The sequence below is a fragment of the Glycine max genome, chromosome 18, assembly GCF_000004515.6.
Source record: "Glycine max cultivar Williams 82 chromosome 18, Glycine_max_v4.0, whole genome shotgun sequence".
In the NCBI taxonomy this organism is placed as follows: domain Eukaryota; kingdom Viridiplantae; phylum Streptophyta; class Magnoliopsida; order Fabales; family Fabaceae; genus Glycine; species Glycine max.
In genome coordinates this window covers 56,286,775-56,314,221 of record NC_038254.2, presented here as the reverse complement: position 1 = coordinate 56,314,221, position 27,447 = coordinate 56,286,775, and the positions used below count along the sequence as shown (strand labels likewise).

At 32.5% G+C, this 27,447-nt stretch overlaps 5 protein-coding genes across 12 annotated transcripts; 2 read left to right on the top strand and 3 right to left on the bottom strand.

Moving 5' to 3' along the window:
• Window positions 1–887: 887 nt before the first annotated feature.
• LOC100800946 (probable 2,3-bisphosphoglycerate-independent phosphoglycerate mutase) lies at window positions 888–5,570 on the bottom strand. 3 transcript variants are annotated; one of them, XM_006602933.4, is made up of 7 exons: window positions 5,402–5,540; window positions 5,267–5,304; window positions 4,580–4,983; window positions 3,417–3,562; window positions 2,863–3,139; window positions 2,080–2,352; window positions 888–1,605 (listed from the first exon to the last, which is right to left on the bottom strand). In XM_006602933.4, the coding sequence occupies exons 3-7, from the start codon at window positions 4,886–4,888 to the stop codon at window positions 1,120–1,122; spliced, it is 1,491 nt and encodes a 496-aa protein (XP_006602996.1). In that variant the 5' UTR covers window positions 4,889–4,983; window positions 5,267–5,304; window positions 5,402–5,540; the 3' UTR covers window positions 888–1,119. The 3 variants fall into 3 exon arrangements, with proteins under 3 accessions (XP_006602996.1, XP_014626640.1, XP_003531905.2); XM_014771154.2 differs by lacking the exon at window positions 5,267–5,304 and having other exon boundaries at window positions 5,402–5,570; XM_003531857.3 differs by lacking the exon at window positions 5,267–5,304 and having other exon boundaries at window positions 5,397–5,549.
• Window positions 5,571–7,442: 1,872 nt separating this feature from the next.
• Window positions 7,443–8,196, bottom strand: LOC100306528 (late embryogenesis abundant protein 1). The gene is made up of 3 exons (XM_003552586.4): window positions 8,062–8,196; window positions 7,878–7,946; window positions 7,443–7,752 (listed from the first exon to the last, which is right to left on the bottom strand). Exons 1-3 carry the CDS (start codon window positions 8,116–8,118, stop codon window positions 7,678–7,680), a joined length of 201 nt encoding a protein of 66 aa, XP_003552634.1. The 5' UTR covers window positions 8,119–8,196; the 3' UTR covers window positions 7,443–7,677.
• Window positions 8,197–9,463: 1,267 nt separating this feature from the next.
• LOC100783276 (DNA-directed RNA polymerase III subunit RPC6) lies at window positions 9,464–12,307 on the bottom strand. 2 transcript variants are annotated; one of them, XM_003551744.5, is made up of 2 exons: window positions 12,190–12,307; window positions 9,464–10,583 (listed from the first exon to the last, which is right to left on the bottom strand). In XM_003551744.5, the coding sequence occupies exon 2, from the start codon at window positions 10,579–10,581 to the stop codon at window positions 9,862–9,864; it is 720 nt and encodes a 239-aa protein (XP_003551792.1). In that variant the 5' UTR covers window positions 10,582–10,583; window positions 12,190–12,307; the 3' UTR covers window positions 9,464–9,861. The 2 variants fall into 2 exon arrangements, with proteins under 2 accessions (XP_003551792.1, XP_014625767.1); XM_014770281.3 differs by lacking the exon at window positions 12,190–12,307 and adding an exon at window positions 11,992–12,171.
• A 2,143-nt stretch (window positions 12,308–14,450) lies between these two features.
• Window positions 14,451–18,860, top strand: LOC100801486 (protein YIF1B-like). Of its 5 annotated transcripts, none has more exons than NM_001377333.1 (6): window positions 14,459–14,647; window positions 15,534–15,627; window positions 15,715–15,902; window positions 16,466–16,564; window positions 16,675–16,826; window positions 18,155–18,860. In NM_001377333.1, the coding sequence occupies exons 3-6, from the start codon at window positions 15,720–15,722 to the stop codon at window positions 18,540–18,542; spliced, it is 822 nt and encodes a 273-aa protein (NP_001364262.1). In that variant the 5' UTR covers window positions 14,459–14,647; window positions 15,534–15,627; window positions 15,715–15,719; the 3' UTR covers window positions 18,543–18,860. The 5 variants fall into 5 exon arrangements, with proteins under 5 accessions (XP_006602994.1, NP_001364262.1, XP_006602993.1 ...); XM_006602930.4 differs by having other exon boundaries at window positions 14,460–14,562; window positions 18,155–18,856; XM_006602931.3 differs by lacking the exon at window positions 15,534–15,627 and having other exon boundaries at window positions 14,451–14,562; window positions 18,155–18,856.
• Window positions 18,861–20,102: 1,242 nt separating this feature from the next.
• Window positions 20,103–23,267, top strand: LOC100799876 (proline dehydrogenase 2, mitochondrial). Its single transcript, XM_003552582.5, has 4 exons — window positions 20,103–20,898; window positions 21,868–22,513; window positions 22,751–22,991; window positions 23,090–23,267. Exons 1-4 carry the CDS (start codon window positions 20,356–20,358, stop codon window positions 23,127–23,129), a joined length of 1,470 nt encoding a protein of 489 aa, XP_003552630.1. The 5' UTR covers window positions 20,103–20,355; the 3' UTR covers window positions 23,130–23,267.
• The last annotated feature ends 4,180 nt before the right edge of the window (window positions 23,268–27,447 follow it).

Below are 27,447 nucleotides of genomic sequence, written 5' to 3'. Positions count from 1 at the left end.
GAAAATACGACATGAGTGTGGTGGCACGTGCCTTGTCTCCGATTTCAAAATAGGTCACGTGATGTTGTTGGTCATGTCATGCGATGCATCTCAATTCTCAAATGTTCCGTTGCAATTTCCATATATATAAATTAACGGCCATAAATATAATCAGAGAAATTGAATATAAGGAAATAAACTGATAAACGGAATAATATTGTTGTTTGCGTGTTAATACAAAACACATAAACGTAGTAATAAAAATTGGTTTGGGTAGAGTTACTTAAAAATATAAATTTGATCAAGTATAAAATAAAATAATAATAATAAAATAGACTTCGTTCATCACTTATAACATTTTGATAAGATAAAAAAGATTCAACATCATCATGGATGATACCTTTGGAGTAGATTTACATTTATTAAGGTCAATTTGAATGATGTCACAATTTTTATTATTGATCAATTTTTTTATATGGGAATGATGATAGAAGATTGGAAGTGGAAAGAATGGGAAATCTCCATATTAAATGTACTTATTTACAGGCTTATATGGGAAACATGAATGATGCCATCATTCAAATGCATAAATCTTTTGAGATAATATTAATAAAGAAAATTTAATAACCAAAAACTAATACATTTAATTTCACAAAAACTCTTTTTTTGGTTTTTTTTTTGTCTTGCATAATCAAAGTAACTCCTTGTACCACTCATGTCTTACGTTTGTGCCTGTCTTTTAAGTATGACGCTTGGGGAGTTGTAAATAGTTTGATTGAGGACGAGAAAACCTCTAATCCTTGAACCCAATATAATGATTTCTTTTTTCTTTATAAGATAATATAATGATTTCTAAAGAACACATTCATTAAATAGGCATAATCACTTCTTTCATGTCAAGCCACACATAATAGAATGAATTTTTTGAATTCATATCAAGCTTTAGGACTCTCCTACGAGAGTGCAAAAACAACAGAGAAAAATTTATTTAAGTTGAGTTTACATTGTTATTTTCAGAACAAGGCTTCTTATTCTACAAATAGTACAGAAAATCAAAATTTGATTTTTGTACCTTGAAATCACTTGATTTCAGAGTGAGAAAAGAAAAATATTAACTGCCATAACACTCCCTCTTCCTAGCTAAGCAGTTCCCGCATCTAAGTTAAGGAATTTCTTTACAATTCCCATCATTTCTCCCCCAGGGAAACGCCCCAGACATCCCTTTGCAGCTGCCACTTCATTTAGCTCATAAACCGAATCACCACTATAAGCTTGACAACATTTGTCTCTTCTCTCTTCTGTTTCCAAATCATCAAGCAAGTCTTCACCCGACTTAACACTCGGAATAGGAAATGGGTCAAGAGAAGTTTTGGAAATGGTGGATTCCCCAATTGCACCAACAAAGTCTTTCAACCGGCAAATTGTGAACGGGACCGATTCAAAGCTATGATCTCCATATTCTACTGGAGTAGAGTGATCTCCTGTGACACAAAGGAAAAACTGAAACTTTCCTGTTGATTCTGCCTCCCAGAGAAGCCTTGCCAACTGCCCCAAGGCTTTATCTACAGCTTCTAATGCTTTGACCTTGAGGATGCTCGCCTTGTCATGGCCAGCATCATCTATTGCCTGCAAAACCATATAAGGTCTCATCAGAATTAAATAATCCAAAAATTTATAAATAATTATAGCCTAGAAGGCAAGAACAGGATAAGGAGATATGAAGGAGCAGCATTCTAAGTAAAAGATGGAAGAATTAACTCTAATATTGTATTGCAGTGTGTCGTATTCTAAGTCTAGAAATGCTTAATTTTTGTATGTCCATTTTAATTTTCCTGGATTCAATATCATCGTTTGACTGTTTTATTCTTCCATTCTTCAAGAGGAGCATGCAACAGCAGCACTAAACAGGAGGCATTTGTTTGAAATATGCATCATATCCTTTACATTAGGCCAGAGATTCATTTACAATTTAACATTTCTCAATTTCTGTATTGCAACCAAAAGATGGTAGAAAACTGTCCATCTAAAAATGGGATTCTGGAACAGCTAGGAGGCAAATAGTAAAGCAGATAACGAAACCAAAAGTCATAAAATTATGACCTTAATATGAAGAAATCCAAAGTCATAGCCATCTGACCGGCCTGCTTTAAGCTCATCCTCTCCAGGAACAAAAACTCTGGGACAGGACTGTAAAGGAGCTGAGAGTGCCTTAGCTATTGCTGATGCTTTTGATGTTAGTAAAGTTCGATAGTCCCCAGTTGCTCCAGGAGCATCTAGAATATCAATACCAAGTGATAAGCCCAGGCCAGCAATTATTTTCGTTGGAGCTACCATGCATGGCCGCAAACCATGTCTATTTATAAATGGTGTAACCTGTAATATACAGTTTATAAAGATAAATGCATTCAGCTAATACATGGACAAACATTGGCATTTATAACCCTGACTGCAGTTCATCATATTATAGTTTATTCTTATTGGCTCAGACAGAGCATATAATTAACAGACCAACTGCCATTTAACTTTTTATCCAAGTATTTAGGGAGTCTTTAGAGAGAGCTGAAGTTACAGAAAAACCACTATTGTGGCCAAATTCAAAACCTCACAGTCGCCTCCTTTTGAAAGTCAACAATATTAAAAAATAAAAAAGCAACATACTGTGATACTAAAAAGATAGGAAACTCAACTGCAAAAGATACAAGTTTATATTATTTTATTTCTAATGATTCTTAAATGATTGCTATATATTTGATGTGTTTTCCTTTTAAGTAGCAGAATACATAAATGGGTTAAGAAGTATCAAAGTTTGGTTTTTCCTTTAAGCATCACTTCACTGCTTGAAACATAAATGTATCAATTAAGAAATAAACTGAAAAAACAGACCTCAATTCGAATGCCACAGCCTCTTAAAAGGACTACATTTGCTATGTTCTTCCCTTCTGCAGCACGTTTAGCATTCACAGGATGAGAAACCAAAATTTTTGTTATTTCCTTGGACAGCTCGTTAACAACAGCAGCAGTGTTCCTTGCTTCATGAGAATCATCTAAAGCTTCTGCTTTCAAAAGTAAGCGGTTGTCCTTTAATGGGTCTGTTCCTGATATATTTCCACTCAGATTTGGTCCTTTAACAACCACTCCACATCTATGTTCTGTTGCATACCTAATAAAAAAATAGCCAAAACGTATGAAGTACTTCTAATTCTTTTGGTAGAGAAGAATTGTTAATATACTCTGCATAAATCTTGAGTTCCCAAACTAGTAAATTTTTTTAGTAGTCAATTTTACTTGAGTGCTGAATTTCAAAATTTTGGAATGAAATCTTTAAGCCAGATAGAGCTCAACAATTAACCCTTAAAAACTTAACATTACCCATAATAAGCAGTTACCTACATTAACGATTAACCCTTAAATGTTATAGCAACCTTAGGCATCTTCACCTGACTCTGACTTCATATTGAGGGAAAGATGGCAGCTTCATTCCATCCAGGGCAGCACAAAGTAGGGGACCTTCTTCTTCAAAGTGCCTGTCGGCTCTCCTACTGGTGACTATTCCAGTTTTCTCATCAAGAGTTGCGAAGTTTGACTGCAGGAAATCATTTTATTGAGTGATTAACATTAACTATGCAGACCTAACTTTGAGATATACCCCTTGTAGAAAAGGTTAGGAAGTAATAAGTTAAATATAACATAGATAGAAAGCACAATCTATGTAACAAATTTATCTGTAATGTTAGTCACTAGGTCAGAATACGGATGCCACCCAGTCACAGAGTTGTATTGGCAGAGCATTGCAATAAAGCTGCAAAAGTCCAGACTATTCAAGTCTCCCCTAGAATAATTTTGGAAAGACAAGAAGCACCATTATGTACCAAAAAGACTAGCTTTTGAAGTAGCATTATCAATATGAAAAGTTAGGCTTCCTATCTATCCTAAGAATTTAGAGGATTGTGCACACCATCATATTCCAAAAGAAACCATGATTAAATTTTCAATTAAAAAAGAAACCACAACATCAAACAGTCCCCTACATAAATTACAGAGAAAAGACATAAAACCCAAATTGAATGAAGGAATGAGTGAACGGTGATTGAATGATAAATACATGTGCCAAAAGTGACTATCTTTAAGTCCAAAATTTGAGATCAACAGAAAGAGCTAATCACCTTCTGGCAGAAATCTGAAATATCTGATCAATTTTCTTTCCACTTGTTTTTCTTTTTCTACAACAGAGAGCAGTTGACATACTAAATGGCTTAAATCTTAGAATTGAGCATGGAATCCTTTACACAACTTATGAAATGAGGAGTTGTGATCATTGTGATCTTAAGTCATCACATCCACGAAAGCAAGGAAAGAAGACAACAAACATGTCAATAGGGCTTAGTATATGCTAAAAATCTTTCTATACTATACCAAGTACCAACATTTGAGAAAAATATCTATGCAGGTTCAATCTCAAATTTGCATCAACTGAAACAAACCAATACCCTAAACCATCTAGGAAGGGGATGATTCTGTAGCATGCATTAATTACTTGATAAAAAAGTATAAAAGCTCCAAACAAAAGTAAGCTTTGAAAAAACAAAAATTCTTAACCAACCTTAAAAGCAATATCACCAGGTGACATGGCCAATCCTGCCCCCATGGATTCAAATGCTCCTCGGCCACGATAATAAACTCTAGGATCATAACCCAACAAGGAAAGATGAGCAGTGTCACTTCCACAAGCTAAGCCAACCTCAACAGGGTCCATTAGTCCATTAACTCCAGCAGATGCTATGGCATCCAAGTTGGGCAGTTTTGCAGCCTGAAGAGGAGTCTTGTATCCAAGCCTTGGCAGTGACACATCAGCCAACCCATCAATCAGCACAAATGCCACTCTTTTCTTTGGCACCTGTGTACTACTCATTCTGCTGCTTTTTTCCTTGCTTCCCGCAGGTTATAAATGGTAGGGTTAAAAAGCGAATAACAAATCACTCTAATGATGTCTTCACTACCAAATCCCTGCATGCATAATAAGTATCATACACACAAACATTTTATCTTTCAGCAATTTGGCTTCACAGCTTATATAGACACAACCAATAACATTCAACCATGATTTTTTTTTCTTTCAAAAGGGGAAAAAAAACTATGAAATCTGCTATTGAAATTTAAAAAACAGGAATAAAATCCAAGCCAAAAATAAAAAAAAAATAAACCCATCAACAAAAATCGGAACTTTGTTTCAGTTTTGTGTTCAATATTCAAATTGGAAACTTGGGTGCAATCACAATTTGTTTCAAACCTTAACATGTGCAATTGCATCGATCTCCCATTTTTGAACTTAGCGTAGTGAACATGCACAGAAATGAATTTGCAACAAAATTAATAAGGAAGAGGAACATGGAAAATAATATTTAAAATAAAAATGTAACCTTACAAAGTAGATGAATGAATATCAGCGATCCAGAGAGAAGAATCTGCAAATGACAGGGGACGAAGATGGAGGAATGAAGACAGACAACGCAATTTAATCAGTTTCAGAGGCTCGCTTTATTCTTCAACCTTTATTCTCTTCATGAAAATATGAAATCATAGTATAAATCAGAATTTTATCTTTTTATTCCTTGGTGAAATATTTCTATACACTAACCATGATGGCAAAATAAACTATAAGCAAAACGTTTAATAATTGATATATTATATAATTAAAATTTAAAGCCCGTAATGTAATGATATTTATATTTTTAATTAATTAAAATTTATTTTAAATATACCATTCAAGAAATCATTACAAAAATTAATTGTTTTTGTCAATAATAAGTTTTAATTATAAAATAATATATCATTAAATAATGGTATAAAAATTATTTATTAGTGTACTTAAATTAAATGTTAATTAGCATCATTTTATTTTTTAATTATTACATTAAAATTCATATTCAAAGATAATTTTTAATTAACTAACCCCTCTAGCCGTAAAAAATTAGAATACATCAAACTCTTTGATAATGGATTAATAAAACATGCTTACTGTATTATTTAAGGATTCAATGTAGTGTGCATAATCATTGTGTTTAATGGGGTGTTTTAGCCCTCTGCTTTCAGAAGAAAAAAAACATTTTTAAAAATAATTTCTCTCTTTTTCTTTCAAAAGAGAGAAAGGACTCCTTTTAAAATTGCTTTATGTATAAATAATAATAATATAGTTATAGTCAAATTAATTTAAAATATATTATCGTTTTAACTTACCAAAATATAAAACTCAAAAAAATGTACTAATTTTAGAGATAATTGTCATTATAAAATTAACGGATAAATAATTGAAAAACTTTAAATATATCAATAATTCATTTTATATAATAAATTTAACCATCTTATTTAGAATGGAATATATCTATAAATATTTTTTTGGATGATAATATATTTTTTATTGTGTTAACTAAGTTTTTAGATATTATTATATCTAATGATCAGTTATCTTTTAAGAATATGATTGACTATTCTTGTAAACAAACTCAATCACACATTGTAAGATTGACTTCATAATTCTCACATTTTTTTATAGTTGTGATTAAATTTTTTCTTATTTATAGATTAAAATTGTCATTCAGCCTAATAACTGGTTTGTTTTTTATTTAGATCTTTTTTCATAATATGATTATAAACTAAGTTATTTATTTAATTTTGATAATAGATTTCTAATTTAAGTGTTGTAATATTTAATAATATTTTTGAACAATTTATTATATTATTTATTATTTTATATAAGGATAGAAATATCTCTATATTAAAATGCTATTTTATTTCTTAAACTTTTTCTATCTAATCAAATTTATTTTTAAGGGAAGACTTACTTATGTATAAAAATAAATGTTTTTAAAATTCTTTTTCACTCTTATTTTCTTTTAAAAAAAGTCATGTCAATATAAATATTTTTATATTATCAACCAATTAAAAATTACTTTAAATATGAATTTTATAATAATTATTATAGAAACCAATAATCTCAATTTATATTTGAATACGGTGTCAGTATTTTTCTGTAAAAAAAAAAACAGCGTCAGTTTTTTAATTAAATTCATTTTCTTATTATTGGCAACAATGGAGTCTCAAATATATATATATATATATATATATATATATATATATATATATATATATATATATAAGCCTTATCTCGGACCATTGTAAACTTTTTTTATATAACTCAATGAACTATAGCACATGTTGGCAACAACATTTATTATATTAAGGGATTTTTCTTTGCGAACGATGTGTGTTGTTGTCATTCCAGGTTCAATCCATGAGCTATTAACTTATTCATCACATATATTACCATTTAAATTTCTTATGACCCAACACTTTGCAACCAAATAATTTCTGACATATGTTTGGGATAAAATCTGCAATCTCCTCTTAATAGCATTGGAGTATAGTTATATAGGATCAACTTTGGAGGGAAAAAAACGAGAAAGAAATTTCATGGAAACGTGTAATTTTTATTGATAATGTGAAAATAGATTTTCAATAACATATACTACTAGTAACAAACAAGGCCCTCAAGTGGCTGGTACACAACCAGTCACATTAATCCGTCTGATGAAAAGGGAAAAAATGCCAAAAGCAAAAGCATATCAATGCATAAATAAAGCCCAAAAACCAAAAATTGAAAGACATAAATAGCCACTTTGAGGGATATCCAGTCAACTAGATTCATTTGTTAGCCCCAACTGCATTCTTGGCAGCATCAGCAGCCCCTTGTGCCTTTTGCTGCATTTGCTGGCCAGTCTACAACAGCAAAACAGTTTTCATCAATCAGCAAAGTTCTCCATAATTTTGAGCTTAATTATTGTTCTATGGAATCTAAGTCAACATAGCATAGCTAAATTTTGTTCAAATAAATATGATCTAACCTCTTGGCAGGATTCTTTGACATTTTGAGCAGCATTGCCTGCACTGTTCATCATGTTGCTTGCCTTCTCCTAAATCAGTAATAACATTATTTCTAGCTATTATGCCACTATAATTGAGGATAATGTGCAAAAAATTAAAGGGCATGAATATATTAAAGACATGTGTATAAGTGCTACAACTCACCCGAGCTTGTCCCATGGCTTGGCCAGCTTGATGGCTCGCATTCTGGGATTGATCCATTTTTAGTTTCCTTGTTTTGGTCTTGAAAAGGCAGAAGACAGTTTAGCAAGCACTACTTAATGTGAAATGTAAGTATGTAACTCTTCATTGTAGGGTGCATATATATAGTGGACCAAATTAATCAGCTGGGTGACACATGTAATGATATGCACCATTTATGTGAGAGGATTTTGGGCTTAAGACCTGGCACTTCTGTTACTATTTGCTTGTGAAATTGACTGTTAAACCACTACTAGTTAGAAGCCTAAAACTTAGGCTAATTGGAATGGATCCATCCTGCTAAAAATAGAAAGCACCTAACTGTTTATCCAAAGGTATTAAAAAGGAAAAGAGTGTATCTCCTTAAGATATGCCAGTTAACTAGTACATAAACTTCATTCTTAATTAGGTTTAATTAGGACTTGAAGAACAAAGTTTAAGCCCGTCTTATCCTATGCTAAAATGAAATTTAATCAAGAAAATAGAAAAATATTAACCATTTAATTAGCTGAAGAAACTTTGTTAAAACATTTAAGAATTAAATTGCCTCAAATCAAAATCTTTTAGGTGCAACTCTAGGAAGTTTTTATTCAAGTGAGAGAAAAAATCTCCGTATTTTTATTTATTTTCTTTACTCTCTCTCTCTCTCTAGTTAAAATGTGAGAGTTTTTGCTGTTCAATGGTCAAGTTAATTGAAGAAATAGGCCATGCATGAAGAGGCATCAAGCAGGGGAGATATCAGCTTGCTTGATAGTTGATATGCCTACTCTCAACACTGGATCCAGAGCAGGAACTAGCAATTTCCAGTCTCAAAATTGCTGGATCTTGATTCTTGAATCATTTCCTTGGTTTAATTTATTTAAGCAAAATAATAATACTTTTATTAACTTTTAGAGAGAACTTTTGAAAGCAAGTAATTGATTCTTCCAAAATATTCTCATTGGTCTCGAATATAAACAATAAAAGTCTTTTATTTTTTTCCCCTTAAATATAAGCAAATCTCAATTACATATATCTTATTTAATGAGACTTTCTTCAAAATAATCTTCATTTAATAAGATCAAAAGACTTTTTATATTTGGTATCAAGTTACAAGGTTAATTTAGAAAAAAATATTTTTTTTATTGAAAATGACACAATTTAATCAACTTAGTCAATTCTGTTAATAAGTGTGAAGTACGTATTTTTTTTTTTTCTTGTAATCAAGACCGGAGGAAGCAATCTCAATCAAACATGTATTTGGATATAGGAACAAAACTAAGTACTTTTACTACATGTACTGCCCTCTTGCAGGCAGGGATTCAATGATATGATTACAGCATATATCTATATCCCACATTAAAACTCTAATAATTGGTCAAGGTACTACAAGGAATATCCAGTGACATTCACTCTCATGGCAACGAGAACAAGTTCAACAAAAGATTATGTACAAGTACTACAATATATTCTAAAGCAACACGAATCTACAGAGACAACATACGTCTTTAATCTGTCTGATGGTCAGAATGAGTAACTTTTCATTTTTCATTCCTTTCGTCTTTTTCACGGATTCATAAAATTCTAGTCTAGTAAAGATGGATTTCTCTAATAAGGATGAACACCAACCGGCAATACTGACTAGAGAGTTCCAACCAGTGCACTTGATTTTAATACAGGAGCTTTGATACATGAGTTTACAATACAAACACAACAGCTGCAAGCTGAGAGTGAACACTTGGAGGGTCGTATCAAACCTATGATTTTTTTTTAATCCAGAATCCTTCAGAAGTCCAACCATTTCTGATAATATACACAAGTTCTTGGAGAGATAATGCCATCTGGTGTACAGAAGTTTATTCGTGGACAAACTCCACATGGAATGGAAGCCATGGCACCAGGTTTCTGTTCCCCTCTATTGCCACCTTTGCTTTTGCATCTGTAACAAATTCTTCCAACAGGAACAGATGAAAAATCCCCAAATCCAGTGCTCTTCACCTCTACAATCTCATCATCCAAAACCAAAGTTCGCAAAATCTCATCAATTTGCTGTGTTGTGACTTCAACATTGAAGACACCACTCTTTCTGCTCCACTCCATAACTCCATCACGTGTGGCAACTTTCTGCCTGAAAATGTACTTCAAGCACACGTCCTTTACAAGGTTTATGAAATCTGTATCAAGTCTCCCTTGATTATACCAAACCCCACCAGTGATTTCCTTAGAAGGTTCAAACTCTGCTGCCATGTAGTGCTTTCTCCCTTTGTTTTGAATGTTAACAACCTCCTTTATCAGATTCTTGGATTGAAGCAACTTCAGGGACTTTTTTACTATGCTGTCAGGCAGGTTTGTTTCTCGTTTCATGTCTCCTGTCCAGATTCCCATGTCTTTCTTGCTATGGATGAGATTATACAATACCCTTTCACCATCTGTCAAAGACCCCGTCACTAAAGCCAGGTCTTGTCGTTTCCGTTTAAGTGAAGAAGATCCTTGCAAATGACTCATTCCTTACAAGAGAAAATTGCCAAGCATGATGTCAGTAACTATATTACTCAAATGGTTCATCGAAAAATGAAAGTAGTTAACATTTTGAAATGAATAATACTTTTCAGAAGATCAAATTATAAATTAAAATGTTGCATGAATTATGACAGAGGATGTTAAAATGCTGATCCATCTAAATTTTTTAACATAACAGTTAAAGACTTGAGATTTGATGAGTTGCTTGAGTAAGAAATCACTCAGTAAATTTCATACACACGCGCACACACACATATCAGAGTCAACTACATTTAAGAAGAGTAAATAAAAATGCAATTCCATAAATATAAGCACTACTCGTGATCTGAAAAACCATGAAGCTAGACTTTTAAAGCAGTACTTCCCAATCGATGATCAGTTTCCAACAATAATAAAAAGTTAATAAGCACTGCAGGAAAATCAATATATAATTTGTAACCAAAATGACATCTCTTAAAATTAGGGTTTGAGCCTAACTCAACTCCACAAACTAGCTCTTGAGGTGAAGATTACCACTCACTTATATATACTATTTTAAACATATCACTAGTTGATATAGGATCTCCAACACCCCCTCATGCAGAGGACTGGACCTCTCAACTCAAACATGAAGTTTGCAAAACTATACATGTGAGGGTGATCCAATAATGGTCAAATAAGGAGTGGCCCGATATGATAGGTTTTGATACCATCTTATAATTTGAGTTTTAGCCTAAGTCAACATCTCAACCCCAAAAGTTAGCTTTTAAAGTGAAGGTTCTCCCCCTCTTATACACACTATTTTGGTCATATCACTAGATAGTATAGGATCTCTAACAACATAGGTCACTATTACAACTCCAAGCAGCAGAATAAATTCCTGATAAGGCATCTGTCAAGTAGTTTTTTTTCCAGGCAATACTAAAAGAGATATTTTGACTAGAATCCTTTAACTAAAATCCCCAATGCCCATGAATCATGATTGAATAACAAAGAAATGTTTGCCTCTTATAACTATGAAGCTACAATTTGGCTGGACTAATCACACTCATGATGTGTCATAATATAGGATCATCCTAAGAACTTTACACCTCCCACATCCTTTAACTTGAAATGAAGACCTCATATTGTGAATGAAAATAGTCCAATGCAACCCAAGACATTAAATTAAAGAAAATTTAGCAGAAAGTAGTTATATAAGGGGGGGAAAATATTGCATTTGACCAACTACAATTCATATAGAGCAGTATAAAAAAATAATACATAAAACATGAAAAGCTAAGAGTGGATAGTTGATTGGCTCAATTGGGAATGTGGAAAGAGTCCAGTGATTTGAGAGTGTTAGGCAAAAAAAAATGTTTGCTACTTATTCCAACCATCTAATCTACCAAAACACAAACAAGAATGAAGATAAACCTGAAAAATTGAGGAATTCAGCAAAGTGGGGCTTCCCCCTGGGGCTCTTGCAACTCAAGAAACCACAGAAAACACATTAAAAAAGCAGCGATTATATGAAGCAGTTTATGACGCTCTTTTAGAAATTCATCAACAAGAAGCAAGTAGTACACAAAAAATAGTGAAAATATGGTTGGCTAAGGTGGTTTCTTTCATTACCTGCTTTGACGAGCGAGGTCACTTCTCTGCATCAACGGAAAGTGAAAATGCAGAAAATGATATTCAAGTTTATCTATATTGTATGAACTAAGTTTTTAGTTATAAACCTTTACAAAATTTGGTTGTTAGTTTCTGAATAAAAGTTTGTTTTTCAACTTTATTTTGTTAAGAATTTTAATCTTAGAATAAAAATTTGATCGATTAAAGTTTTTAAACTTTTTTTAAACATTTATAAGGTTAGAATCTCATTATTTTTATTTATTTAATAAAATTTCAGGAATTAAAAATTAAATTTGTAAAAAATTTAAAAACTTTGAACGAACAAATTTTTTTAGTACTAAAATTTTTAACAAAATAAAGTTAAGATTCTTGACTGATTAAACTTTTATTTAAACACTAAAAATTGAATTTTAAAAATATTTAATACTAAATACTTAGTTAACACTTATATTTATTTATTGTAACTGTATAACGTATTTTACTAATATAATAACTCGTGTTCTGCCCTATATAATTTATATTTTAAAATTTTATATATACGTATATATTAGTTTATATGCATATAAATATTTAAAAGATATATTAACATAGTTAGAATATTAATGTATATATTATATTATTTTGATTAATAAATATTTTTCTAAAATTATTATCATTATGAATATATTTGTATTTGTATATAACTTATATTTAGGTTTAGAAAATTTTAAAAATATATTACATTTTATAATTATTATTATTTTAAAAAAATATTTTTCATTGTAGAGAAAAAAATAACTATGAATAAATAATATAAAATAATTATTACTTTTCTATGTTCGTGTCCCTTGCACCATTACTTTAAACAAGGTCATTAAATATGAATATCATGACTTTTCGAAAGCCTAAAAAGAAATCCTTGATCGTATACGCTCCAACCCTCCTCTTGATCATTGCGGTAAGGGTCCCTTTATTTTTTGTTTTCTCTTGTTCTTCATTCTTTTAGATTTTTGTTTCTTCAATGTTGGTTTGAGAATATTTATGATTGTTTCTAACTTTAACCTAATTTCAATAAATTCATGTTTAGTCTTTGACTTTTTTCTCTCTTACACTTACTAAACTTGTCCATTCTTATTTCTATTTTTAACATATTTTAATTTAGATTATAATGATACTTAAATTTTTTAGAAGAAAAAGAGAACTTGATTGATAATTTTCATATGAACGAATATGCTTCAGAATCTAGAAATATAAAAATTTGGCATTCACCAATTTTGCAGCATATTTTAATTGGATTAGCCTACTATTATACTTGCTATGGTGATATGTTTTAATGCTAGATCACATGTTATTTTTTTTATTAATTACCTAATACAATGTTGATGGTAGTTTTATCTTTATAGTTAATCAATTATTGTAATGGTTCATTTGCAAATTGTATTGAATATGTTTTCCATATTAATACCATTGAAGCAAATGTTTAATGTTTGGTTTAATTTTGTTACACCTTTAGATATCTTATTTATTTGCATAAGATAATTACTTATTTATTGGTATTGGTTGTTATTACCTCTTACAAATTAGCTGCAAATTTTAGCAAAACATTCATGATTGATAGGATATTTTTCTATTAACTTAGATTTGTAATTTTTTATTTGATTTTTAAGGAGTAATATATCAAACATGTCATTCTTTTACTTGTGGATCTATATAATAATTATATTACTTGAAAATGATGTATATCTCTTGAGACAATTTTTAATTTATGGTTTAATTATTATACATCTTTGAATATCTTATTTCTATTTACCTTTGAAATGATAATTTCTTTATTTTTTTCTCCTTCATCTTGGTCTCTCTTTCTCTCTCAATCTTTTTTTTATATAAATCAAGTCAACACAAAAAAATAAAACTAATACTATTAAACAATGTGCAATAAACAGTCCAATTTATTTTGATTCTTATGGTAAGTCCTAAATTTAGTATATTTTAAATTTATTTTTTATCAACTCCTTTGATGAAAATGACATTTTGACAACTTGAAGTAAGCATTTAGCAAACAAAAGAGTGTGAAATATATTACACTTTGTCTTTAATGTTTTTATAATATACTCCTTAACCTCAAAATTACTGTTATTTAAGATTAATGTACATAAATTAAAAAAAATCATTAGTGAAAAAATATTATTACCTCTATTAGTTTTTTAAATTTATGAAAAATTTCAATTCATGTTGTTTGTTAATATTTATTTATTTATTTATACAAAATAAGAAAAGATAGTAAGTAGTATTTTGGGCAAGAAGTTGGAGAAGGGTGCAGCAAAACGGTGCGAACAGAGAAAGGGAACAAAGGCTTTGAATTTGATTGCAGTTGAGTTAGCTTTCACTTTCAGTGTGAGATCTTCGTCTCTTCTCTTGCTTCCTTCTTCAATTCATCTCCGAACCGCGTTTCTATTTTTGACTCTCTCTCTCTACTCAGGTTCCTTCTTTCTTAACTTTCTTCTATTTTTTTTTCTTCCTTCTCCTCATTTCAATCATAGATCGTTTTTTTTTTCTTTTATTTTTTTCTGCGCGCCTTTGTTTGCTTTAAAGCTTAGAAATTTTGGCTCCGTTACACCTCTTTGCTATTGGGTTGTTCCCTGATTTGCGCGCATCTCCAATATCTCACTGCTTTTTCTATTTGGTTTTCTTCAACCCTATGTTATCATGAAAATAAAAACGAACCTCTCTTTCTTCTCCGTGTGTTCTTCTCATTGTTGATGATTGCTTAGCGTGCTGGTTTAAGTAATTTTTTTTTTCAAACGGGTATCAATAATCCCCATTTTCTCTACCTTGTTTATGTTTGAATGTTTTAGTGAAGCAATTAGAAGTTCGTGTTGTTCTTTCTTAACCCCCGTGAAGAATTGACTAAATAAAGTGAATGATTTTTTTTTTTTATCGTTATTACCTTTTAAGCATCGCTATTTATTTGCATGATGCAAACTAGGGTGAGACAGGGTTTATATAGCATCAACAAAATTGGGAACTTGGTAGGGTTGGGACTGGGAGGAGTAAGGTCACCCCCGTGGAATTAGTGCATTGTCATCTTTACATGTCAACTGAAATGAATCTTGGTATCACTTTGGCTGATTATGTTTTAGTTGGATGATTCCTTCATGTGATGAGAGCTTTATTTATCTCAATTTTGTTGATTTCTCTGCCTATTTAAGTTGTTTCTGATTACACCATAGTGAATCAAGTGGTTATATCTCGTACTCTTTAGGCGGCTCTGGTTATGTAGTGGAGTTTAACTTCAATCCCCACATTCCCATTTTTACTTTCCCCTTAAGTCCAATCATGGTTTTAAATTGCGGTTGCAATCGCAGTTTCGTCATACTGTGGGAAATTTTGGACAAGGCTGATGCAACCACAATTGCGGTCGCAGAGTCTAAAAACCTTGATGTTGTGGCCAAAATCATGGTTGTAGTATTTTTTTTAAAATCTCCCGAGAACCTAGAAAACGTTATTTCTGAGTTCTGATTGATTATACGTCTTTTTATGTGGCAGTAAGAATGTATACTAATATTGGTATGCCACCGGGGGTACCTCAGCATCATCCTCAACCTCCAACGAGCTCACAACCTAATCTGTTCGGGAATGCATTCAATTCTGCTGGTTCTGGACTCATTCGAGGTGGATTGGGTGCGTATGGAGAAAAAATATTAGGATCAAGCTCCGAGTATGTCCAAAGCAATGTATGTATCATTCTATAATTTTTTTTATTGGATCATTTAATTTAACATGCAAATTCTTGGCTGATAATATTAGATCTTTTTCTGTTTCTCTTTTTCTTTTTTGTATTGTTATTTTTTTTTTACATTGTCTTACTTGTGATGTTTAAATTGTGTGTGGAAAACTGCTTATTATGAGAAAGCTTATAACCTCTTCAGTCCCATGTTTCTAAGCTGTTTGGTATATCATTTGAACAATGCTGATCTATTGATTATCAGAAACTATTGTACCATACAACTTAGCATTTTAATATTTGGTGTTCTCATTTAATTTTTTTCTTAGAAAATTTGAAATGTTCTGTAGTTCACTTTTGAATCTATTTCATATATGGCTTATACGTTCCCTTCAATAATGCTAATGTCAATAAGGTCAGGTTCCACTGATTTTGGAGGGGAAAACCCATACAGCTGAAAGATAATCTTAAATTGCTTTCATTATCTTGTTTAACTTCATTATAGATATTATCCCTAGGTGTCAATTCAATTTTTTCCTTTATTATAAAATAACTTTATCTTTTCAACAACAGATAAGCCGGTATTTCTCTGATCCCCAATACTACTTTCAAGTGAATGACCACTATGTTAAGAACAAATTAAAGGTTGTGTTGTTCCCATTCTTGCACCGGGTAAGCAACAATAATGTCACCCTTTTTCACATTTTTCTAGTTGAATTTTTTCATTTCATTATCTTATTGTATCTTCTTGCTTTCCCTTGTCTTTTTATTCTCGTGTTCAGGGTCATTGGACTAGGATTACTGAACCAGTGGGAGGTAGGCTCTCTTATAAACCACCAATTTACGACATAAATGCTCCTGACTTGTACATTCCATTAATGGCATTTGGTACCTATGTTGTTCTTGCTGGCATCTCATTGGGTCTTCGTGGAATGTAAGTTTATTATTTCCTTAATCTTAATTCTACAGTGTAGTACTGAGGTTATTATAGTTATTTTCCTCAAATTTAAAGTTTGTATAAAAATATTCCCCTTTTCTGTACAGTTTTTTTATTACTTTTTCTTTTGGGGATCAGTAAGTTGCATTGCATATCAGGGAACTTTTCAGCTTACCTTATATTTTTTTTTTCTTATATTGGATGCATCCTAGATTTCCATACTTTCTCATCATGATTGGTACTTACCATAAATTTTTAGCTGAATAAATTTCCTTTTCATGATAAAACATGTTATTGAGAGTTGCAAAAGTGACTTAAGGATCGGGAAAATGCTATTTGTAGTAACTAAGTTACTGTCCTTGATCTGGAGAAATTGCAAAGGAATAGATAAAGCTATTTTCCTCTTTCTAATTTGTCAGCATGATAAGAACCTTGGGAGAAACACATCACAAAAGTTAGTTGATGTAGTTGGAAAGCCTAAGGCCTTAAAATCCTCACACTAGAATCCCATACTTTCAATGTGAAACTCAAGTCCCATGCCTTGCAATTAGATCCTAATATCCCAACCATGCTCTACATCCCTAATGCCCATGCAGGTTGGCTGTGCACTAGTCCTAGGTGAACACTGCAATCTAACGTCACCAACCATGCCATTTGTTTGCAATTGAGAGACCTGGTGAAAAGATTTGATATCAATTGATAAGAACCTTTGGGGAACCATGTCACAAAAGCTAGTTATTGTAGCTGGACTGCTGGAGAGCCCAAGGCCATATAATAAACCCATACTTATCAATGAAATCCCATACTTTCAATGTGAGACTATCCCATTCTTTGCAATTTGATCCTAACACAGTGCTTTGCTATGAAGTTTATTTGCTCTGTGATGAAGAGTTGTAAATCATTTGTAAAAAGGATTTGTGCTTCTCTGTGTGGTGGACTGGTGGTGGCAAGGCAAATACAAATGGTTATTTACCTTGTGCTATAAAAAACATGCTACTGTATATATTAACAAAGTTGAACAATGGCACCTCCCTTTTTGTATGGGTGTTTATAATGAGTCTTCTTTTAAAAAAATTCAATTATTTTTTTCTTGTGTTTACAACTAAAATATATGAAACCTAATTGGAAGTCAGACAAGTAATGATCTTATACGTTAGAAGATTGCTAGTTTCATTTTCATGATTGTTATTTTGATAATTCCATAGCTTAACTTTGGGAAGTTTCACTAAGAATTGAGTTTGATTTATAGTTCTCATTTTTGTTCCATCTCCACATGCATTCTAGTTTGTCATATTTCTTATGCATGCTGTATTTGTTGTGGGCAGGTTTAGTCCTGAAGCTTTGAACTGGTTGTTTATTAAGGGATTGGTTGGTTGGTTTATGCAAACAGCACTGCTTAAAGTCACCTTACTTTCATTGGGCAGTGGGGAAGCACCTCTATTGGACATTATAGCGAACGCCGGGTACACTTTTGCTGGCTTGTGTTTGGCTGTTTGTGGAAGAATGATATGGAGTTACTCCTACTACTTTCTGATGCTGTGGACCTGCATATGTATGGCAGTGTTCTTGGTTAAAACGATGAAGAGAGTTCTTTTTGCGGAAGTCAGGAGTTATGATTCAAGCAAACACCACTATCTCTTGCTCTTCATTGCTTTGGCTCAGTTCCCATTGTTCACATGGCTTGGAAACATTACTGTCAATTGGCTAATATAGAGTGACAGCATTTACACTGTACTTAAAAGCACTTGGTGATTTTTTTTGGTTGTTAACTTTGGAAAGTAGTTATACATGGGCTTTTTCTCTCTCACAGATTGCTTTTATGTGTTGGATATTGAGATGAATAACTATAGGCCTTCTCGCTCTCCAGATATATTATTTTTTAGTACTTTATTTGCATGAACCCAAAGATGTAGATTAGGAAAATATTTCTTTTACAGAATGATTATCCAATTGTAATCGAACTCTAAGATTAAGATTATGGATGGTGTCACTGATGATGAAGGAATATTGTGCAACTGTGATTGAAATTTATCCTTTATGTTTTTGAAGTTTTATTTTGATAATTTCTTTTAATTTTTGTTAAAAACGTAAATGTTCGACAATAGCATATAATGCACAACAAACACTAAAAAATTTCCCGATCAAACCCAAATGAAATTTCATGTGACACTCCACCTCTCTTATTCACACTCCTCCCCTTTCTCGATGTCAACAACAATAACAGGACGCTCTAGCTGTGGGTTGTGTCTCCGCTGTCAATGCCGCTCCTCATAACTCTGACCACCACGGTAACTCCAACCGCCACCATGAGCTCAAGCGAAAGCCGAAGATTACCTCTTGTTCTTGATATATTAATAGAATGCTTTTATTGATTTATTAAAGCGTAATTAATTATTTAGAATTTAAGTTAATACTGAATGTTACAATATCATTACGGTAGGTATTATAAAATATTGATAATAAAAAACTTAACAAATATAAAATGATTGGGTTTAATAAAATTTTAAAAAGAATTTTACTCTTATTTATTTTATGAAAAGTCTTTGGTTTTTTTATGGCTTATCAGTGTTGATTGCTATGGGCATCTCTTGTTTCCATTAACACATGATAGAGAAAAAAAAAAAACCACACACATAAATATAACATTAATATAAATACTTAAAAATAAAAAAAAACAAGCATAATAATAAACAGCCCTCAAATTTATAAAAGATACATCTATATAAAAAGTGTATCTATATAAAAAGTAGAAAGGCAAGTGTTGCTATTCCTAAGCTGGAATTTAGTGACCCTAGCCGAAAAGTAAAGAAATCATATGTAAGCATGGTGCTTGATAAAGTTTTTATACATATTGAGCACCCTAATTAAGTAGGAAGAAATGAATTAATTAAAGCAACAAAACATTCTATCAATTCAAATATAAATATCGGTCATAAAAAAGGAAGTGATGATGAACTAAGTTTAAACTAAAGCACTGATATATATATATCATAACATCCTAATTTTTTTTAGCTATTAGATTGATTTGTTAGATAACCATATTTGACATACACAATTAATTTACACTTAACACAGTAGCCAGGTGTTAAATGATGCGAGACAAGAGATCACATATCTCAGCATCTTTTACCATAATCTCATGACACAAAGCAATTAATGATCCGAAACATGACTAAGATTAACACGTAAGTAAGGTGTGTCTCAGTTCGATCCGAATGTGTCTTAGATATGATGCTTTGGTTTGTTGTGATAAGTTGCTGAATTCTCGCTCAGCTCATGAGACTAAGAAAAAAAAATACACAACTAACATGACCTATTATCAAGGAACCAAGACAAAGATCATGCACCACGTTAATTAGTTACTTCAATCCCATCATCATCATGACTATGAATATCACGTGCACCCTACGTGGTGATCACGCCTATAAAAACCCCTTCTCCAGAGAGAGGAAAACCAAACCAAGGGAGAAACCAACCAACAATTCTAACACCGCCGCCACCAACAACGTACGTCTTACGTTGTTACATGGCCACTCGTGTTATCCCACCAAGAATTCTAAGGAACCTTCGCTACAACACCGCCACAAAGCCCCTCAACTCCTCCCACCCTCCTCTCTCCCCGTCTCTCTCTCCTTCTCTCTGCATCCCAGCTCCCCCGCCGATCTCCGCCGTGCTTCCTCCCTCCGACGACCTCAGCTTCCGCGACGTCGAAAAGCTCTTCTCCTCCGTCCCCACCACCACCCTCCTCCGCTCCACCGCCGTGCTCCACGCCACTGCCCTCGAGCCCATGGTTGACTTCGGCACGTGGCTCATGCGATCCAACCTCATGCAAGTGCCTGGCCTCAGTGACCTCATCCTCGCCACCGTCCGCAACACCTTCTTTGACCACTTCTGCGCCGGCGAGGACGCCACCACCACCGCCGACAGCGTCCGCCACCTCAACAAGGCCGGCCTCCGCGGCATGCTCGTCTACGGCGTCGAAGACGCCAACAACAACGACGCGTGCCACCGCAACTTCAAGGGCTTTCTTCACACCATCGACGTCAGCAGATCGCTTCCCCCTTCTTCGGTAACCCCTTCCTCATCCTTCTCCCCCTTTACTTTTCTAAATCAAAATCCCTTCTCAGAAAGAATATATAAAAAATAAAATGTTATCACATGTGTATGATCTTAACCAATCTCCACTTGACATCTTAAAACTCTGCAATGTTTGCATGATCTCAATAAATCTTCACATGACATGTAGCAGAATCTTTATATTAATAAATGTTATGTTAAAGACTCTGTTAATTGTATGTCCGAGTGGAGAATGATTGAGATCATAAACATTTGGTGATTTCAGATCATAAAATAAGCACATCCACAGTTTTTATTGCACCATTCTTATACAATAGATTGTTTAACAAAGTGTTTGGTGTGCATGTGCATAAGAACAATGTTTTTTTTTCTTCTTCTGTTGTCTGTTTTTTTGTTTGTTTGTTCTTGGGTTTTTGCATGTAACAGACGGCAAAGAATGGTGCGAGCTTTCATTGGGGACCTACCTTAATGGCATTGTTGAAATGAGAAAACAAAAACGCTGGCTTGGATTAGATGCAATCTATCATTGGGGACCCACCTTTGCTTTGGAGCTAGCCAGCCCTGTGGCCACGTACATGGAATAGGAATGAAAAATCTAGTACTACCATTAAATGATGTCACTAGCTAGCTAGCTAGGGAGGGACAAAGATTGGTCATTTCATTGGTGTCACGGTTGCACGGTGCTTGAAATGGGGTAGGGTGGACCCGTGGAGTGTTGTTTTTTTTCTCCAACACCAGCTTGCAAGGACTTGACTACTACTACTACTGCTACTACTAGAACCATCGTGATTCCCTTGTGGATTTCCTTTTGGTACTACCGCACTAGCTAGTAAACCACGCAAATTCCGTGGCTGCTTGTGCTTTTTTTCCTTTTCTTTTCATGTGGGAGAGTGGTTGTTATTTTGAGTGGCAATGATGATGGCAACTAATGGTTCCAAATGAATTTGTTTTGATGTTACAGGTGAGCTTTGTGATCGTGAAAATCACTGCAATATGTCCCATGAGCCTGCTTGAAAGAATGAGTGACCTGCTTAGATGGCAGCACAAGGACCCTTCTTTCAGTTTGCCATGGAAGCAAGATTGCTTCCCCATATTCTCCGAGTCAAGCCCTTTGTACCACACAAGCAAGAGACCCGAGCCCCTCACCCGAGAGGAAGAGAGTGACCTTCAACTTGCCATGCAAAGATTCCTTGAGCTTTGTCAAAAGTGTGTGCAAGCCAACATTCCTTTGCTGGTTGATGCAGAACACACTTCTGTTCAGCCTGCTATTGACTACTTCACATACTCCTCTGCCATCTTGCACAACAAAGGTGATAACCCCATTGTGTTTGGGACCATTCAGACCTATCTCAAGGATGCCAAGGAGAGACTGGTGCTGGCAGCAGAGGCTGCAGACAACATGGGAATCCCAATGGGGTTCAAACTTGTGAGGGGTGCTTATATGTCAAGTGAAACAAAATTGGCTGAGTCTTTGGGGTATTCGTCCCCAATTCACAACACCATTGAGGACACTCACAAGTGCTTCAATGACTGCTCTTCTTTCATGCTTGAGAAGGTTGCTAATGGCCCTGGTGGAGTTGTTCTTGCAACTCATAATGTTGAGTCAGGTACGTACATCCATCCTTGTACATGCTGAGTTTATGATTTTTGAGTTAATTAGTGAATGCATGAAAGGATGTTAGTATTCCTTTTCTCATGTGATGAATTATGAAAGGATGTATGTTTTTATTAATCGTTAGATTATTATTAGCAGGAGGGATCGAATCCACGGCCATTTCTTCCTTTCTTTCTTATTAATCATCAGACCAATCTTATATCTTTGTGTTTGATGTTTGTGTGATTAGGGAAACTGGCTGCTGCAAAAGCACATGAACTAGGGGTTGGAAAGGTGAACCACAAGCTTGAATTTGCACAGCTTCATGGAATGTCAGAGGCACTTTCCTTTGGATTGAGCAATGCAGGGTTTCAGGTGAGCAAGTATATGCCATTTGGACCTGTGGAGACTGTTATGCCATATCTTTTGAGAAGGGCTGAGGAGAATAGAGGAATGTTGGCTGCCTCGGGCTTTGACAGGCAACTGATGAGGTAAACTAAACCAAAAACAAACATTTTAATTATTTTAACTACTTTTCATTGTGGCATCATGCACATGATGTTGATGTTTTGTTCTTCTGTGTGTGCAGGAAGGAGTTGGGAAGGAGACTAAAAGCTGCTTTCTTTTAATTTTTTTTATGGGACGAGTTAATGAGATGTAATAATGTCTTTTAGGCAACACTAGGCAATTTTTTGTACAAAATTAGAGTATCCTGTGATCTCTTTGAATGGTGCATTCAAATCAATGAAATGTGTCCGTTGTTTTAACTCTTACATATTCCCCTTGTGTAGGAAGAGTGCAGTTAACTTCTTTTTTTCCCTTAAAAAAATTATACAGTAAATAGGTAATTTCAAGTGAATTTCACTAGAAAATTATAAATACATAAAAATAAGATAGCAGCTAAAACATGGATTCATAGTTATCATCAGCCATCGCTATAGCCAATTGTCCAAGTTGCAGATTCAATTTTGTATACTAATCTTATCATTTTCAAATCAATTTTGTCCAGTTCATTTAAAAAAGTGCTGATGAGATAAATAAGATAATTACTAGTTCCATTTGCTAATTACTAGTTCCATTTGCTAGGAAGAGTCCAAACGTGCTTTTCTTCATCACAGAAGTCATGACAATAATTATGTGGTAGCTAATAGCTATAGACCAGCATTTAACACAACTGGGCAAGTATCAAATTCAATTCACACCAATTTTCGGGTTGGAAAGGCCAAAAGTGCGGCAATTCCTAACATGGAAAGTGACCCGAGCCCAAAAGCAATCAAAATTATACACACATATTAATTATTAATTCCAAGGATAAAATTTAAAATTGAATTCAAAGTTAAAGATTCAATCCCAACTATTACTTAGTTGGATTCCACAGATTTTTTGCCTTTGGCGCAGACAGTACTGAACTGAACGTAGAACACCCACAATTAAAAGAGAACCACCCAAAGGTGAAACAGAGAAAGAAAGAAAAAAAAAAAAACACGGTCTCCTGTTAACCTGCTGGAATTTTGTTATTTGAATAACTTAAAATCCACGTATCTAAAAAATATACTGAAAAAGCAAAGGAAACAACCTAAAATTTGTTCCTTAAAATTGCTCAAGAAACATATTTTTAGAATGCGGTTCTTATTTATTATGTGAATCCGACGTCCTAGGAAATTCTAAATTTCCAATGTTTAACCATGTGATTTTTGACACGTAAAAAAACATGCGAATTTTGAGAGAGTCTACCTACCAAGAGCATACATCTTTAGTGGGAGTTAGATAAAAGATTAAATATTTATTGAAATAATATTTCTAGTTGTATTTACTTGAATAATAAGTAATTATATATGTAGGTAAAGTCCTCTTAGTAATTATAGATATAGGTATAGTCCTCTTGAACTTTTTAAAGAAAAAAAATATATATATACCTTACAAATCTTACCACTCATCCCGGGAAGCAAAATAGATCTTAGTAATTATATATATAGGTATAGTCCTCTTGAATTTGAACAAAAAAATACTAATGCAAAAGTTACATGTTGCAATTAATCGATAAATTAAAATATACAACCGATATCTTTCTTCTTTGTAGATGGGATAAGTAGTTCCGAACTACATTAACATGTTTTCAATCCATTTTAACTTATCTCGCCAGCAGAAAGTGGGTTGAGAAGTACAGATTTCTTTTAATAAATCGCTTATTTTATTTTATGCACAGATATATTAACAATATTTTTTTTAATTATATAGAAGTATAAATTTATTTGAGAATACCCTTCGTGCTATTGGATTAGCTAAGTCAATCTAATGGGTCAATACAATAGATAAGTTCGTCCTATCTTTAACATGTTGGATTGACAAGTTATGCGCAACAAGTTAGAATTAGTTGGTGAGATGAATTACTTAATCTATCTTTCCATTTTTGTCCGGTTAGATAGGTTGACCAAGAAAGTTCAACCCTCTTTTGACACTTCTACTTATCATCAAGTTCTGTGCAAATAATTTGCATGAGAAGCGAGCCATAAATTTTGGTAGTGCTCTAGAAAATGTACCATCTTACTGAAAGTTTGAAAATACAAGGAACAGAATAGAGCTAGAGAATTTGGGATGTTATTTTCATATAAAGGAGTGCTTGCCATATATTATATTAACATAGTACTATTTCTAACCTATTTTCATAATTATAGTTAAAATTTATTAAAAGTCATAAAATCATAAGTAAAAGAAGTCTAACCCACATTTTTTTTATCTTTAATAAATTTTAGTTAATCATAAAAATATATATTAGAAAGGGTGTTAACTAACTGTTCTCATTCCATAAATATTACTTGATATGTTTGGTCGAATTTTGTAGACAGAAATTAATAGTGTGTCAATGGACATGTTTTTAACTCACGTTAGTATTATTTTTACGTCAAATTTATAGTTATTGCCAAAGAAAATGTTTGCATTGATGGGCTCAGACCTGTAAAACAGTCTATTAGGATTGCCCATGGGCTTGTTCATTGATGTTGCTGGAGAATTGCTTGGTGCATCCAACATTTTAAAAAGTAATTAATAGATCAATTATATTATAAAATAATTAATATTGTTATATATAATACTAAAATTTTTAATGTATCTTTAATTCATATATAAATTTACATAATAAATTTTATGACAATTAATTTTGATTTAATAATTAATTTTTTGATATATATAAATTTTTATTAAACCTCTGATTTTTATTTAAAATTTATATGTGTAAAAAAAATATTATTAGATCAAAATTAATTTTAATAAGACCAAAATCAGAACTCTAGTTAATGTAATAATTATAAAAACTATAATTATATTTATTGAAAAAACATTAAAAATATATTTTTTTATTTTTTTATAAAAAAATTTGGGAATATGGATTGTCAATCTGTATAAGTCATACAAATTGTGAATCTGTATAAATCATACAAATTGTGAATCTATATGTTTATTAGCAGGGATACTTTCAAAATTTAACAAAATTTGTTGGGTGCACAAGAAAAATTGATGGGTGCACGAAGTAATTGCCATCTGGCTGCCCGTTTAATAAAAAGAGGGCCCATTAATACAAATGAATAGGCCTGCTTAAGTAATACAGCAATGTGGAACCTGGAAAATCAAAACGTGTTTTTTCTGTAAACAAAATGCGAAAAGAAACGCCAACAATTAAAAAAAAGTTCAGTCATTTGTACAACATTTTTCAACGTCAATATGATTTTTTTATATTTATTGCTACATTTTGTTTTTGTTCTTTCCCTCTATTTGGCACCCCCGGCCCAAAGTTAAAATTATATATTTGGGTGCCTGAGAAATCCTAAACAATATTCCCCAATTGCCACAAAAAATAAAAAAATAAAAATTGCCCAACACGTAAAGGAGCCCTGAAAAATGGGGGAATTTGGATAGCGAATAAAAGAAAGCACGATGGAATTAATTAATGCACATCCCGGCCAATAATGCATGATGGGATTAAACTGTAACTTACACGACAAAATTAAGTGCCCGTATAATCTAATAGTAATATTTGTTTTATGTGAGGTAGTGTTGCATGCTTATATGTCTTTGGTTTTTGGTAGATATATATTTCCAAAAATTAAAGGAACTCAAAGAAGAATATGATAAATATGTATATCGAAAGAAAAAAAAGAATATTATAATTATAAGTTGAAAAAGATGGTTTGATCAGGGAGAATTTTAAAAGTAAAAACTTTCATTCTATGCGTCCGGGGAAACTGAACCAGGATCATAAGTCATTCCAACACTCATACAGATTCTATATTCATTTGAAATTGTGGGTTATACACACTTTGTATAAAAATATTAGATATTAATCAATCTTTTCTTCAAAATTCCATCATGTGAAACTAAAATGACTTAACTATATATATATATATATATATACAATATATATATATATATATATTGTATGTAGATTCCTTCAGTTTTTTATTCCATTTTCTCCTCCATTTCATTTAGTTTAGATAATCTTTGGTTAGTTGTTTTAAGATTGCATTTGATAAACGTGTTAAAATATGACAGAATATAACGTAAAGAAATTATTTTATATTTTCTTTATAAACAAAACAGGGCATAAGAATATAAAAGAACATATTTTAATTCACAAAATATATAATAAAGAAAAGTAGAACTAGGCAAATATTATGCTAAACACTATTTTCACCCCAGAGCTTATCATTATTTTATGATGTTTAAAAATTCCTCAATTGCTTTTGGACAAAAATAAAATAAAAAAATCTTACGGTTTGTCATAACATAAAAATTTATTGTATAATCCCATAGAATTAATAGATTTTTACTAGCTAGATAGCACAAGAACATTTTGTAAACTAAATAGAGACTATGTATTTTTCCCCCCTTCGTGATTGTTAATTTTTAAAAAAAGTTATTAAAACAATGTATAAAAATGTCACTATAATATTA

Coding starts and splice junctions, on each gene's coding strand:
- LOC100800946 (XM_014771154.2), bottom strand. CDS start 4,888: ATGAGTAGTACACAGGTGCCAAAGAAAAGAGTGGCATTTGTGCTGATT. Junction 3,140..3,416: donor CAATATGAAGTCAGAGTCAG/GTGAAGATGCCT, acceptor TTTTTTTATTAG/GTATGCAACAGAACATAGAT. Junction 1,606..2,079: donor TTGGATTTCTTCATATTAAG/GTCATAATTTTA, acceptor ATGGTTTTGCAG/GCAATAGATGATGCTGGCCA.
- LOC100306528 (XM_003552586.4), bottom strand. CDS start 8,118: ATGGATCAATCCCAGAATGCGAGCCATCAAGCTGGCCAAGCCATGGGA. Junction 7,947..8,061: donor AAGCCATGGGACAAGCTCGG/GTGAGTTGTAGC, acceptor TTACTGATTTAG/GAGAAGGCAAGCAACATGAT. Junction 7,753..7,877: donor TCAAAGAATCCTGCCAAGAG/GTTAGATCATAT, acceptor TTGCTGTTGTAG/ACTGGCCAGCAAATGCAGCA.
- LOC100783276 (XM_003551744.5), bottom strand. CDS start 10,581: ATGAGTCATTTGCAAGGATCTTCTTCACTTAAACGGAAACGACAAGAC.
- LOC100801486 (NM_001377333.1), top strand. CDS start 15,720: ATGTATACTAATATTGGTATGCCACCGGGGGTACCTCAGCATCATCCT. Junction 15,903..16,465: donor CCGAGTATGTCCAAAGCAAT/GTATGTATCATT, acceptor TTTCAACAACAG/ATAAGCCGGTATTTCTCTGA. Junction 16,565..16,674: donor TGTTCCCATTCTTGCACCGG/GTAAGCAACAAT, acceptor TCTCGTGTTCAG/GGTCATTGGACTAGGATTAC.
- LOC100799876 (XM_003552582.5), top strand. CDS start 20,356: ATGGCCACTCGTGTTATCCCACCAAGAATTCTAAGGAACCTTCGCTAC. Junction 20,899..21,867: donor GATCGCTTCCCCCTTCTTCG/GTAACCCCTTCC, acceptor TTGATGTTACAG/GTGAGCTTTGTGATCGTGAA. Junction 22,514..22,750: donor AACTCATAATGTTGAGTCAG/GTACGTACATCC, acceptor TTGTGTGATTAG/GGAAACTGGCTGCTGCAAAA.